We start from the raw sequence: 11,992 nt of genomic DNA, 5'->3' as shown, positions 1-11,992 counted from the left end.
CGCATTCCAAGGTTTAGAGATGGCACCAAAAAGAGAACCATCAATCAAGAAGTCACCATCAGGTGGAACATTACCAAGACATGGACCACCGTTTCCTTGCCCAACCACGGCACCTTCGCCTCCCAAACCAGCTCCTGAGTTGAAACCGCGGATGCTGCGTCCCTCTGACTCCCCCTTTGACCCCAGCACATTAGAGGTAAGTGATAGTCCTGCAACATAGCATTTAGAATTTGAACTTATTATGATAACAGTGCTTGTCAAAGCATTCTTAAATTTCATATCACTAAAACAAATAAAATCAATCAGAAATACAACCTGATTCAAAATGCCAGGTTGATCCAAAAGGCTACAAACACAAGAAGAGTTTTATTTAATGATTTAAGTATGTATTAATTGATATTGTCTTACATACAGCAATGTATACTGCCACATTGCAACACACATATTGGAGCAAATCTGAATTTTGAATTGGTTTTGAATAAAACATCAAAGTAATCTCTTTTTATGCAGCTCTTCATTACCTCAGCAGGGCACACTGAAAATGTGTCAACCCAGCCACCAAATCTAAAGAGAATAGAGCTATATCAGGATTGAGAAATGGGGCACGGATATAGCTTGTCCACAGCACAGAGTCCCTGAGCTGCCTTAATATCACCTTGAATTTTACTTATTCTCCATTATTTGTCGTCTTTATTGTACTTGACCTTCATGGTTAGGTTACAACCAACACATCAGTCCATCTTGTAAATTAGACAAATGCTGAGTTTGGAATTGTATACTATCCATACTACTCTTACTACTTCTGCCTTATCTCTCCGTTGCAAAAATATGAAGAGTAGAATGGTAGTATGCCATTTCGAACTCTGCCAAAGCATAAAGACATTGGTTTTTGTGTAGGAATTTAAAAATATATTTTTCCAGCTATCAATAAATTCCCAAAGGGACATTCTAAGCTATCCCAAATATTCAAAATGATTCCCAGATATCCATATAAGTATAACCTACACATTTTTCATGCACGGGCATGCAGCTTTGAAGTGCACAGTGAATTCAACATAAGGGATAGTTCACTCAGAAATTATAAATTCTCTCATCATTTACTCACCCTCATGCCCAGGGCCGCATTAAGGTGGTCTTGGGACCCGGGGCTTATCGTTTCACTGGGGGCATTAATACGGCCCTGCTCGATGTGTATTAATTTCTTTGTTCTGTTGAACACTAACAAAGATTTTTAGAAAAATATTTCAGCTCTGTAGGTCCATACAATGCAAGTGAATGGTGACCAGAACTTTGAAGGTCCAAAAAGCACATAAAGGCAGCATAAAAGTAATCCACACAACTCCAGTGGTTAAATCCATGTCTTCAGAAGCGATATGATCTTTTTTGTTTTTACTATAAATTCTCCTCCTTTTCTTCTTCTCCTTTGCACGAAGAATGTGAATTGCCAAAAACAAAAGATATAGTAAAAAAGGACATATATTGCACTGATTCTTGAGATAATGGACAAAGCATTTTTTAAATCTGAGTTTTTAAATTTTAATAATAAATTCATTTGAAATGGATATATTTGTAGACAAAGGTCTCAGCTAACAAACCATGTAAGGGAACAAGTTTTTATAAAAATGCTTTTTTCTGAAAATTGACATTTATTCACTTTATAACTTTCATCTTACTGTTATTTCTGTCAACTCCATCAGACACACTAAAAGCATGGTATTTTAATTTGATCCATCCAACAAGAGTGTAAAGTCTTTAATTATCTAATAATGGCATTCAGTAAAGGAGTTAAGTGATAAAAATACATTCTAAAATTCTTTCTGTTTTTACACTATTTTGAAGATTTTGACAGAATTGACAAAATGTAATATTTTTCCATCTCAACCATGTGTTGTACACTGGAGCCATTTTGGTTTTTTCCTCAGTAGAAGCTGCCTCTATAACCTAAACTAAAATGCCAAAATTATTCCACAAGTCTTAACAGAATTTATCACATTGGGATGACAGTGTTGACATGTTGAAGCTATGACCACAAAGACTTAAACATTGTTTGTTTGAAATATATAAAATATAAAAATTACCAGACCATGTGTCCTACTGTTGCATCGACCATGAACAGGAAGTGGGAAACGGGTACTCAGAGTTATAGCTGACCATGACATTGTCTGATTTATTCAAAATTATAAATATGTGTTGATGCAAAGTGAGGGCACAACTTTGATAGGTAGTTTTTTATGGAAAATAAATTTTACTTTATGTATTGTTTGATATCTTATAGATCCCTACCTTTCATTTGATATTTATATTTATGAATTTGTTGCATTTTTTAACACTTTGTTTAGCAGTTTAACATTGTGACCTCTTGCTAAGGACCTGTCATGGGCTTCCAGGTATATAGCATGCATTTAAAAAAATTCTAATGAAATGATTTAAAAATTTAAGTAATAAATGCCCTGAGTGTACACATTTCCTTTAGATTTCACTTTTTCAGTATTTTTATTATTATGAATTTCTTGATTTTTAACATAAAGAGGAGATGGGCATGTTTTGTCCCTTTTCTCAAGAATCAGTGACTGATCTGTTTCTCACCTACACCTAATATATTAGGTACCTTATATATTAAGGTATCTTAAAGGTACAATATGTAATATATTTACTGTACTAAAGCATAAAATTGTCATAATATGTTATCAGAGATTTAGGAAACATGCTAAGTTGAAATACTTGGTTCTCCGAAAACAATGGTACAGCCAGTATATTCTACTTTGAAATGTCTGTTCCTGGCCAGAATTTCTGTGTGTGTTTTGGCCTGTGTGGTCCTGCCCACTGCCCATTTCCAATAGTATTTGGACAGCCTGGGTTGCCAGATTTGAAACAAGTTAGCGGGAAAACACAAACTGCAGCCATGGAAGCCAGCAATACATCTAGCTAACATTGACAGAGTTATAAAAAATCCACATGAGTTGATTTATAATTTGCAAACAATAAAAACATTGCAAACGTATACATTAGCTCAGGGGCGGACTGGCCATCGGGAGATTCGGGACTTTTCCCTGAAGGGCCGGCCACGAAACGGGGCCTAATGGGCCGCGATAAGCTGAAATGGGCTGCCGCGTTATGCAGAACGGGCCACAAAATGGCGCCGCGATATGCCGAAGGGGGCAGTGATTTTCAGAAAAGGACAGCGACACACCCACACCCAAACCCCCCGTAAAATCCCAGGCCGATTTCTCTTCCCAGTCTGCCACTGCATTTGCTGATCAATTTACAGTGTAAGTCTTGCCGCTTGCCATTGTCAGTTTGCTCGTTCATGTTGCGTGTCCTCAACCTGGTAACCCGCGTAAGCTTTGAGGAGGGTGCGGGGGACAACTCTCTACAATATTTTGAATTTGGACTGCAGTACCCATTTTAAACGCTTGATGTCAATGTTATATATTGCTCCTTTAAAACATGGATTTAACCACTTGAGTCATATGGATTACTTATTCTTTTTGTAGCTTCAAAGGCCTGGCCACCATTCACTTCCATTGTGTGGACATACAGAGCAGAGATATTATTCTAAAATCTTCGTCAAGTCATACACATCAGAGAATTTTCATTTTTGGGTGAACTATCCCTTTAACTGCACGACTTCACAAATGTACAAAACATCGGCACTGACAATACGTATGCTTTGCATATTGTGTGGTCAATCATTATGCTTTATAAATGAGTGCTGGGCGTGTCTCTATGCAGTTCGGTTACTCTTTGTGTGTAATGAGAAGATTCCTCTCCACCCTTCATAACTCTACAGCGCCAGTGCGAGTCGTTCTCACACTCCCGCCGCGACGCACACATCCGGAAAACACAGCACTGCTGCAAATATGGTATGCATAATTGTGATAATTTAATATAAACATTAAATAGTGATATATATATTTGTATATACTTAACCAAATATACGTTTTCTAACTATATCCACGGTTAGCGTTGAACAGTCGGCAACCAAAGTCTATCGTTAGCCTGTAAGATGCTAGCTAACTTAGTCTTTTCTTTTTAAGGCTATTAAGTGAGCTAGAACGTGCCCAAATCTTCGAAAATTGATAATGGATTTCCTTCACAGAATTCGACGACTTTGGTAGCTAACTTACATTAGTTAAAAATTGTGTTTTGTAGTTAAACTGTCACTTGGTAGCGCGGTTGTGAGTTAGCCGACAGTGTTAGCAGGTCAGTTTTAGCCGGTGAAGTAAAACTTGTTGTCTAACTGGTTACTCGAGCTAAAATACTTTGTAGACGAAGTGTGTTATTAGCAATCCCATTTGATTCACAGCTTTGCTATTGTGCATCATTTCACATTCATTAAGTGTCGCTCTGTCCTCAAACAGTCTGACTTCTCCGAGGACCAGATTCTTGGTGAGTTTGTCTCTTGTCTAGGTGCATGTTATCATTCTGTCTCAAGTGTTTCTTCAAGTATTATTTCCCTCCATTTCATACTATACAGCTTGCTTTCTCCATCCCTGCCCGTGATTCTGCTCTTATGTTGCTTATCTTCCCTGCATTCCTCCTGCTTTCTTTCCTTACCTTTTGTATTGTTTTCCCTTTGGAACTGTTGTATGTCATCTCCAGATTGAGTTTAACTTGGAGCAAATACACGGTGAGTGCACTGAACACCTTTCTGTTCTGATGTTGTTTCGTTTGCATGGTGTTTTGGACAACATGTTGCTGTTTGTGTGTCTGATCACATCTCGCTTCATTTGAAGTGCATTGTGTTATTAACTCAAGTTCAAAGTAATAACCATAATTTGGTCTGGTTGAAATTTAAAAATGCATTTTTGAAGTGTAGGCCGGTTTGCTTGTGTGTTTCCTCTGTGGCATGGACAGTCATATCTGTTGAGGGTGTGCCAGAGTCAGGAAGTGTTGAAATTCAGCTAACAAAAGAGTATGTGCATAGCTTTGCAGTTTAAAACATCTCTATTTAATAAAAAATAAGCTGTGAAACTAGTATATTTAGTGCAGTAAGATGTTTTCTACCAGGTGCATGACCTTATATGGTGGATGGCCGTTTAGGTTAATCTTTATCTTGTTTAAGCAAAAGAGGTTGGCACAATACTGCTCACTCTCCCGTTTTCCTCTCATACCATATATGGTTAAAGGCAAAAATTTTCAGGCTTGCAAGGGAACAGCCACATTCCAGTGAGCAGGAAAAGCGTTACAGTGCTGGGAGTATTTTGGAAAGGGCCTGCCCCAAACGGATAACATTCAGTTCTATCCGAAAACTTTGTCCCAGTGACAAAAAATACTTTAGTATTAACCATACACAGTTTAAGCACTTAAAAACTCAATAATTAGGACTTGTTTTAAAAGGCTTTTTTTTTTTTTTCATCTTTAAGAATGCCTTCTGTGTGAGAGATCATGCTTTTTCATATTAAGTTTTTATATAATTTCATATTTTCTATGATCAAGTTGAATGTCAGTGTTGACATATGATACACAGTTGTAATAGTGGGTTGCAAGAATTTGGTTTGGAGACATTAAGTCCTGCTTAAATAGCAACTTGATCTGTCTAAATAATTTACTAGCTTTTAAAAGCTCTCCACTGAGTACTATGACCTAAGGTGGAAACTAGATAAAATTTCGGTAGTCATTAAACCTGTCCAAACTAACCTGAATGGAGACTGCAGAAAATAGCTTGGCGTAACATTAATATTGATGGCTGGTGCAATGTTTCTCTGTACGCTGATCCATTGGGCACCTTTAAGTTGGCCTCTCAAGGAATTGCTGGTCTTTATGATATCTTTACAATGAAAGGCGTATTATCTGTTGTCCTGTTTTTCATGCAGGTTAAAATCAGCTCTTTGTTTGTCATAGTTTTTCATTTCAGTTTCCCTTTTCTGTCATGCATGTATGTTCTCCTCTTCTATCCTTTCGCCAATTCCCAGCATCTTATGTCTTCAATGATCTCTACAGAATTTAAAGAAGCCTTCCTTCTGTTTGACCGGACGGGAGATGGAAAGATCACCTACAGTCAGTGTGGGGATGTCATGCGTGCTCTTGGCCAGAATCCTGTCAATGCTGAGGTGCTCAAGGTCCTGGGCAACCCAAAGGCAGAGGGTAGGAGCACATATTCGTTGGCCATACAGTGTAATGCCACATGAATATTGACTGACCTGTGTTGCCTTTGACTCTGTTGTATTTCCTATTTCTAATCTGTATTGGTGTTTATATAAAGTCATTAATACCAGTAGTAGTAGGCTAGTGGTTCGTACAACCATGGTAATAAGTGTTGGGAAATGACTAACTAAATGTAGTGATCCCACAAGATTACATTAAACCTAACTAGGAAACCTTTTTTTGGTACTTTTCAAATGCCATTTATGAAGAAATGTTGTTTTAGCATTGTCCCAAACACAGGCTTTCAATATTAAACTATTAAACATATTATTACATGTTTAAAACTGACAATCTAAACAAAGTGTGAAATAACCATTTCAATATTTGTGTTCCTATCAAGTGAAAATTATTTCCAAACAGTTTTGCACCTAAAAAAAAAAAAAAAAAAAAAAGAAAGAAAAGAAAAAGAAAAGAACTTTAAGTTAGTGCACTTTTTAACCAAGTTGACAAAATGTCACCCATGAGCAGAATATTTTTATTGGCCGTGATTTCCAATCAAGCTGTTATTTTGTCAAAATATGCAAAAAGTGTGAAAATATTATTTAATGGTGTGTATTTAGGAAGCATATAATGTAAACTTGTGAAAGTGTGAAACATTTGAGACTTTACTTTCTAGACGTTCTCAGTGCTAAAGGTGCCCAAATTTGAAGAAATGGCCATAAATTAACTGGTTAAAAAAAAAGGTTCATTTGAGTCCCTAGATTGCATCTTATGTCTTTTGTTTTGTAGCAATGGTGTTTTCTCATTTTTATTTAGTGTAAATACCTGTTCACGTTTCATGCTGTCACTCTATTTAAGAATACTTATTGTTTTTGTGCCAGGTAATGCTACTCTAAAAATCTATTATATATTAAAGATAGTTATTTATTTAAAGTTATAATTTAGCTCCACTGTAGTTAGCTACTTTTTGTTAGTAATTTGTAGTGTAGCTACTTTCTTAAAAGGTTAGCTTAACTGTAGTGTAATTTTTTTTTTTAACTATGAATTGTTTGTCAAAAGTACCTTTTTATTTATTTTATTTATTTATTATTAAAAGTAGCTTTCCCAACACTGGTAATTAGACCGATCAGCCACAACAATAAAACCACCTGCCTAAAATGTGTAGATCCCCCTCGTGTCGCCAAAACAGTGCCAACCTCACCACAATTGTACAGAGTGGTTATCTGAGTTACCGTAGACTTTGTCAGTTCGAACCAATCTGGCCATGCTCTGTTGACCTTTCTCATCAACAAGGCATTTCTGTCCACAGAACTGCCACTCACTGAATGTTTTTTTTGTTTTTGGCACCAATCGTAGTAAATTCTAGAGACCGTTGTGTGTGAAAATCCCAGGAGATCAGCAGTTACAGAAATACAATCAGCCAATCGTGTGGCTGCAGTGCATACAATCATGCAGATACGGGTCAGGAGCTTCAGTTAATGTTCACGTCAACCATCAGAATAGGGAAAAAAATGTGATCTCAGTGATTTCGACAGTGGCATTATTGTTGGTGCCAGACGGGCTGGTTTGAGTATTTCTGTAACTGCTGATCTCCTAGGATTTTCACACACAACAGTCTCTAGAATTGACTCAGAATGGTGCCAATAACAAAAAACATCCAGTGAGGGGCAGTTCTGTGGACGGAAATGCCTTGTTAATGAGAGAGGTCAACAGAAAATGGCCAGACTGGTTAGAACTGACAAAGTCTATGGTAACTCAGATAACCACTCTGTACAACTGTGGTGAGAAGAATATCATCTCATAATGCTATTCTGAGATGCGGGTTGGCACAGTTTTGGTGGCACGAGGGGGACCTACACAGTCTTAGGCAGGTGGTTTTAATGTTGTGGCTGATCGGTGTATAGTGGTTCTCACTATTCATGCTTTCTTGTCTGATTGAAGGCTTCTGTATTTGTTTCCAAGAGATGAACCATAAATTGCTGGACTTTGAACAGTTCCTGCCCATGCTCCAGGCCATTGCTAAGAACAAAGACCAGGGCACGTTTGAGGACTTTGTTGAGGGTCTAAGAGTATTTGACAAGGAAGGCAATGGCACAGTTATGGGTGCTGAGCTCCGCCATGTTCTCACCACACTGGGTAAGTTGGCCTGGTCTAAAGAGGAGATATTTATAGCCCACTCCTCCACATCTAGGTCATTTAATAAAAATACTAAATGTAACATTGAACACAATTTCTCCAAGACAGTCTAAAATTCTTGGTTTCCTTTATTGTAGAATGGTATGCAGGGCTCAACAGAGTTTTTAGTTCAGATTTGTACTTGCCCTGCCAACATTTTCACTGACCCCACCAAAAAAAATTATAATTTGGATTTAATTTTTACAGCTATATTGTAACTCTGTGACCCTGTTTACACCTGGTATTAAGATGCATTTTTGGTCATCTGAGAGGTCAGCATTAAATACAGGTATAAACGGGGTGCAAAACTATTTGTGATCGATCACAAAAACCACATACGGAGGTAGTCAAAAACGCATGTAACTACATTGCATTTGAGGTGTAAAAGCTAGTCCGTCCTGAATGCGTCCCAGACAGCAGAGAAGTGCCACCCCTCAACCACTGAGTGAAAACAAGAGTTTAAACTGCCGGTTCAGTGTGGCTTAAAAATAAATTAATCATCTGGTCGGAAAATTTAAAAAGCGAATACATATACTTGCACCAGAACTTCCTCAGTGTGTCTGATATCAACTTACAGTGACACAGATGAGAAGCACACACATCTGAAGCTCTAATATGGGTACTCCACTAAAACAACAAATGCTCAATGTTCCGTTTGTGCTTAGATTAAACTGCATCAACTGCATCTGGGAGAAACCGCATGCCAGTTACGTTTGCCCTTTGTATTTTGCAACTTTTTCGCGGTTTGTCAGGTCATGAAATCAGAAATGCTTCCTTTCGAAATCCTAAAACGTGGTAACAAGGAGACTTATTTAAGCAACCAGGTGTAAACAGCTATGCATCTCGCCTAACCACATGTGATCAAATTACAGCTCAACATTAATTACTTTATTTTCAACTCATTCTAACTGATGCTTCCAAGACTATCACAAGTCATTCTTAATTTAGATCAAAATTAATCTATGCCGGCCAGCAGAATTTGCTGCTGATGTAAACATTGCAAAACACTGCAGAAAACCAAATGTTTAGATTTGCATGGCATTAAAAACACATGCTCATAATCGATCAATGTGAGCTCGTTGGAACGTAGTAACATAAGCACTGACAATGATGGGGCAAGTGACACTTCCGTCAGCTGGTCCAAATCTCAATCACTTTGGTCCCAGGCCATCCTTATTGTTGAGCCCTGGTTTGTAGTGCACTATTTGTTGTACAGTACACACCATATTGTAGTGAAAAAAAATGACATTTTTATTTTAGGTGAGAAGATGACTGAAGAGGAAGTAGAAACACTTCTAGCTGGACACGAAGATGCTAATGGTTGCATCAATTATGAAGGTAAATGAATGAGTCCAAGTGAGTGTCAGATGTGTATATATGTAAACGAAGAGAATAGCACGTCAGTCACAGTGCTTCAGAGTGTTTTAATACAAGCTGGGAATCCAAGACTGACAATTAACATTATATTTTAATGAAAAAGAAAACCGTTCACATGTGAAATTCACTTGCCGAGAATCTGATGGTGAAAGCATGCTGTAACTGTAACTGATCTTCCACAGCCTTCGTTCGTCACATCATGTCTGGCTGAGAGATGTCTCGGGTATACGTCTACCTCCTGCCCTCAACATTTGTAACACGTGAAGCAACAATCCATCCAGGCTTTTCTTTAATGCTCTCAGAGGCACACATGCTTGCATAGTTCACACCTTGTCTATTAGCTACATTCAACATAAATCATATGATCACAGGGTTGCTGTGCATCATGTGATGTCTACAGCTTAGAGAGCCTGGTTGGAATTAGTTTGGAGGTTTTAATGGACTCTTCCTTATCTCTGCAGCAGCCTTTTTTCTGGCCCCTGGCTGCAGCATGCTCTCTGCATGTGGCCGTCTTTGCGACGGCTCTCAGAGGCCCTACCAGTTTAGAAGCGAAAAGGCGACTGCACTCCTTTATACATGAGCACAGGTCATGGATTTGGTTAAACATTGTAATTACACTAAGTCAGGTATTCTGGATGGAACCTGACTGTGTGTGTAGGGTGTATTGCATCAATGGGTTTTTATTCTTAAAGTGTAACTTCTGATAACACAATAGGCACACAACTTCCCTGTGCTCTCAGAGCAGTGCAGTTGCCTTTTTATTTTGAACTAACCAATCAAATTGCAGTGATTGGCTGATCTTTCTCTCCCTTTCCTGATGGAGGCTGATCCATATCTCAACTCTACGATTTCTCATTACTGTAGCTGTGCTATAAAACTGTTTCCACACTTGCCCTGTAGAGGAAAACCAGATGGAGCTTTTTTAACATTCTCTTGAATTCTAGACCTGGTTAAGTCTTTGAGCTGTGGTTTAGTAGGAGCTAGCCATGATCTTGCTCTCACCCTGTCTCTCACTACTTAAGAATGAGTACAACTGGGGAATGGCTTCAAACTACAGCAAGCGTCCCAGAGTATGTGCACTTTTAGAATGGATTGTTAAGGAAATGTAGAGGTAAAGAAGTTCTATGGATTATTGTTTTAATTTATTTTTTTAAAGTAATTTGGACTTTGGAAGGGAAGATTAGGGAATCTAGAACAGCAGTGTGTAACAATGTGTTTTTAATGTTCTTTTACATACTCTGCTTCTCATGTTAGGCTGCATGCTGTAGTTAGGGTCGATTCCCCTTTTTGATGCTAAATGAGACCCTAACTTTGTCTTCTTCTTTTCACAGAACTCGTCCGCATGGTCATGAGCGGTTGAAGATAAAGAACACAACCCATTTGTTTGTCTTATTTTCTATGTAATTTCATATATATATATTTTTCCTATTCATTCCATCACATTCATTTGCTTATTTGCCACAGTCCTCTTGTGTTTGCACTCATTTGGGTATTATTATAAGAAGTGCCTTTTATCTTCTTTAAGTTCCCATATGACTGTCCCCAAGAGACACATATCCTGTCCTGTGGTATTCAAACCATATAGCGATATGAAAAGGACCTCTTGTGTGTTGACACTGTCTGCAATAAAACCTCTTGATGCAGCACATTAGCAGAGTGTATGCAATATCCAATGTATCCTCCGGCATCTTTGGTGGACAGTGCTGTAGTAAAAAATGGTGTGTATGGTCAGACTTTAATTTTTGGCCTTTTCAGAACGAGAACTTACCTTTTTCAAATTGAGAAATTATGAATCGGAAATGCAATAATATTTTCATTTTAATTATCTTGGAATGTTTTTGCTGTCCAATAAAGTACATTTTAAACAGATAATACTTTTGTCTTTCAAAGTTCATTTCTATGTGGGTGTTTCTTAACTTTGGGCAATTTCATGTCCCAGGGGTTTTCTTTTTGTTATAAGAAAACTGACGTGAAACTTTTTGCCATGCCTTCATTTATTATTGGAACTTTCCAAATGTTTTTTTATGGTTAGTTTGTCTTAGCCTTGTCCCAGACCAAGACTTTTAAATTATAAAAATCCAAATTAGGCTATTAGATGTTTAAAACTACATGGATCTAAAAATGAACCATTTCATTATTATCAAGTTTTCAAAAATGAAGACTTATCCATGATTGTGGTGTCATTTCTACCACACCAAAATAATTTTGCACCAAACAGGGTTTTTATTTTTTATGTGTAGGCTTCTTGTTAAGTCCACAAAAGTATCAGTAAAGAGCATGTTTGAGATGAAAAATTAGACTAGGAGTATGATTTATTAACCAACCTTGGGGTAAAACAGAAGGGTGCACACAC

General features: G+C 37.6%; 1 protein-coding gene across 2 annotated transcripts; it reads left to right on the top strand.

Moving 5' to 3' along the window:
- The first annotated feature begins 3,723 nt into the window (after positions 1–3,723).
- Positions 3,724–11,511, top strand: LOC127420144 (myosin light polypeptide 6). 2 transcript variants are annotated; one of them, XM_051662194.1, is made up of 7 exons: positions 3,724–3,863; positions 4,362–4,389; positions 5,944–6,087; positions 8,050–8,223; positions 9,523–9,600; positions 9,822–9,862; positions 10,971–11,511. In XM_051662194.1, exons 1-6 carry the CDS (start codon positions 3,861–3,863, stop codon positions 9,848–9,850), a joined length of 456 nt encoding a protein of 151 aa, XP_051518154.1. In that variant the 5' UTR covers positions 3,724–3,860; the 3' UTR covers positions 9,851–9,862; positions 10,971–11,511. The 2 variants fall into 2 exon arrangements, with proteins under 2 accessions (XP_051518154.1, XP_051518153.1); XM_051662193.1 differs by lacking the exon at positions 9,822–9,862 and having other exon boundaries at positions 3,725–3,863.
- Positions 11,512–11,992: the final 481 nt, after the last annotated feature.

The sequence above is a fragment of the Myxocyprinus asiaticus genome, chromosome 29 (assembly GCF_019703515.2).
Source record: "Myxocyprinus asiaticus isolate MX2 ecotype Aquarium Trade chromosome 29, UBuf_Myxa_2, whole genome shotgun sequence".
Lineage (NCBI taxonomy): Eukaryota > Metazoa > Chordata > Actinopteri > Cypriniformes > Catostomidae > Myxocyprinus > Myxocyprinus asiaticus.
The sequence above is the reverse complement of the archived record's forward strand: the minus strand, read 5'-3'. Positions and strand labels throughout refer to the sequence as shown.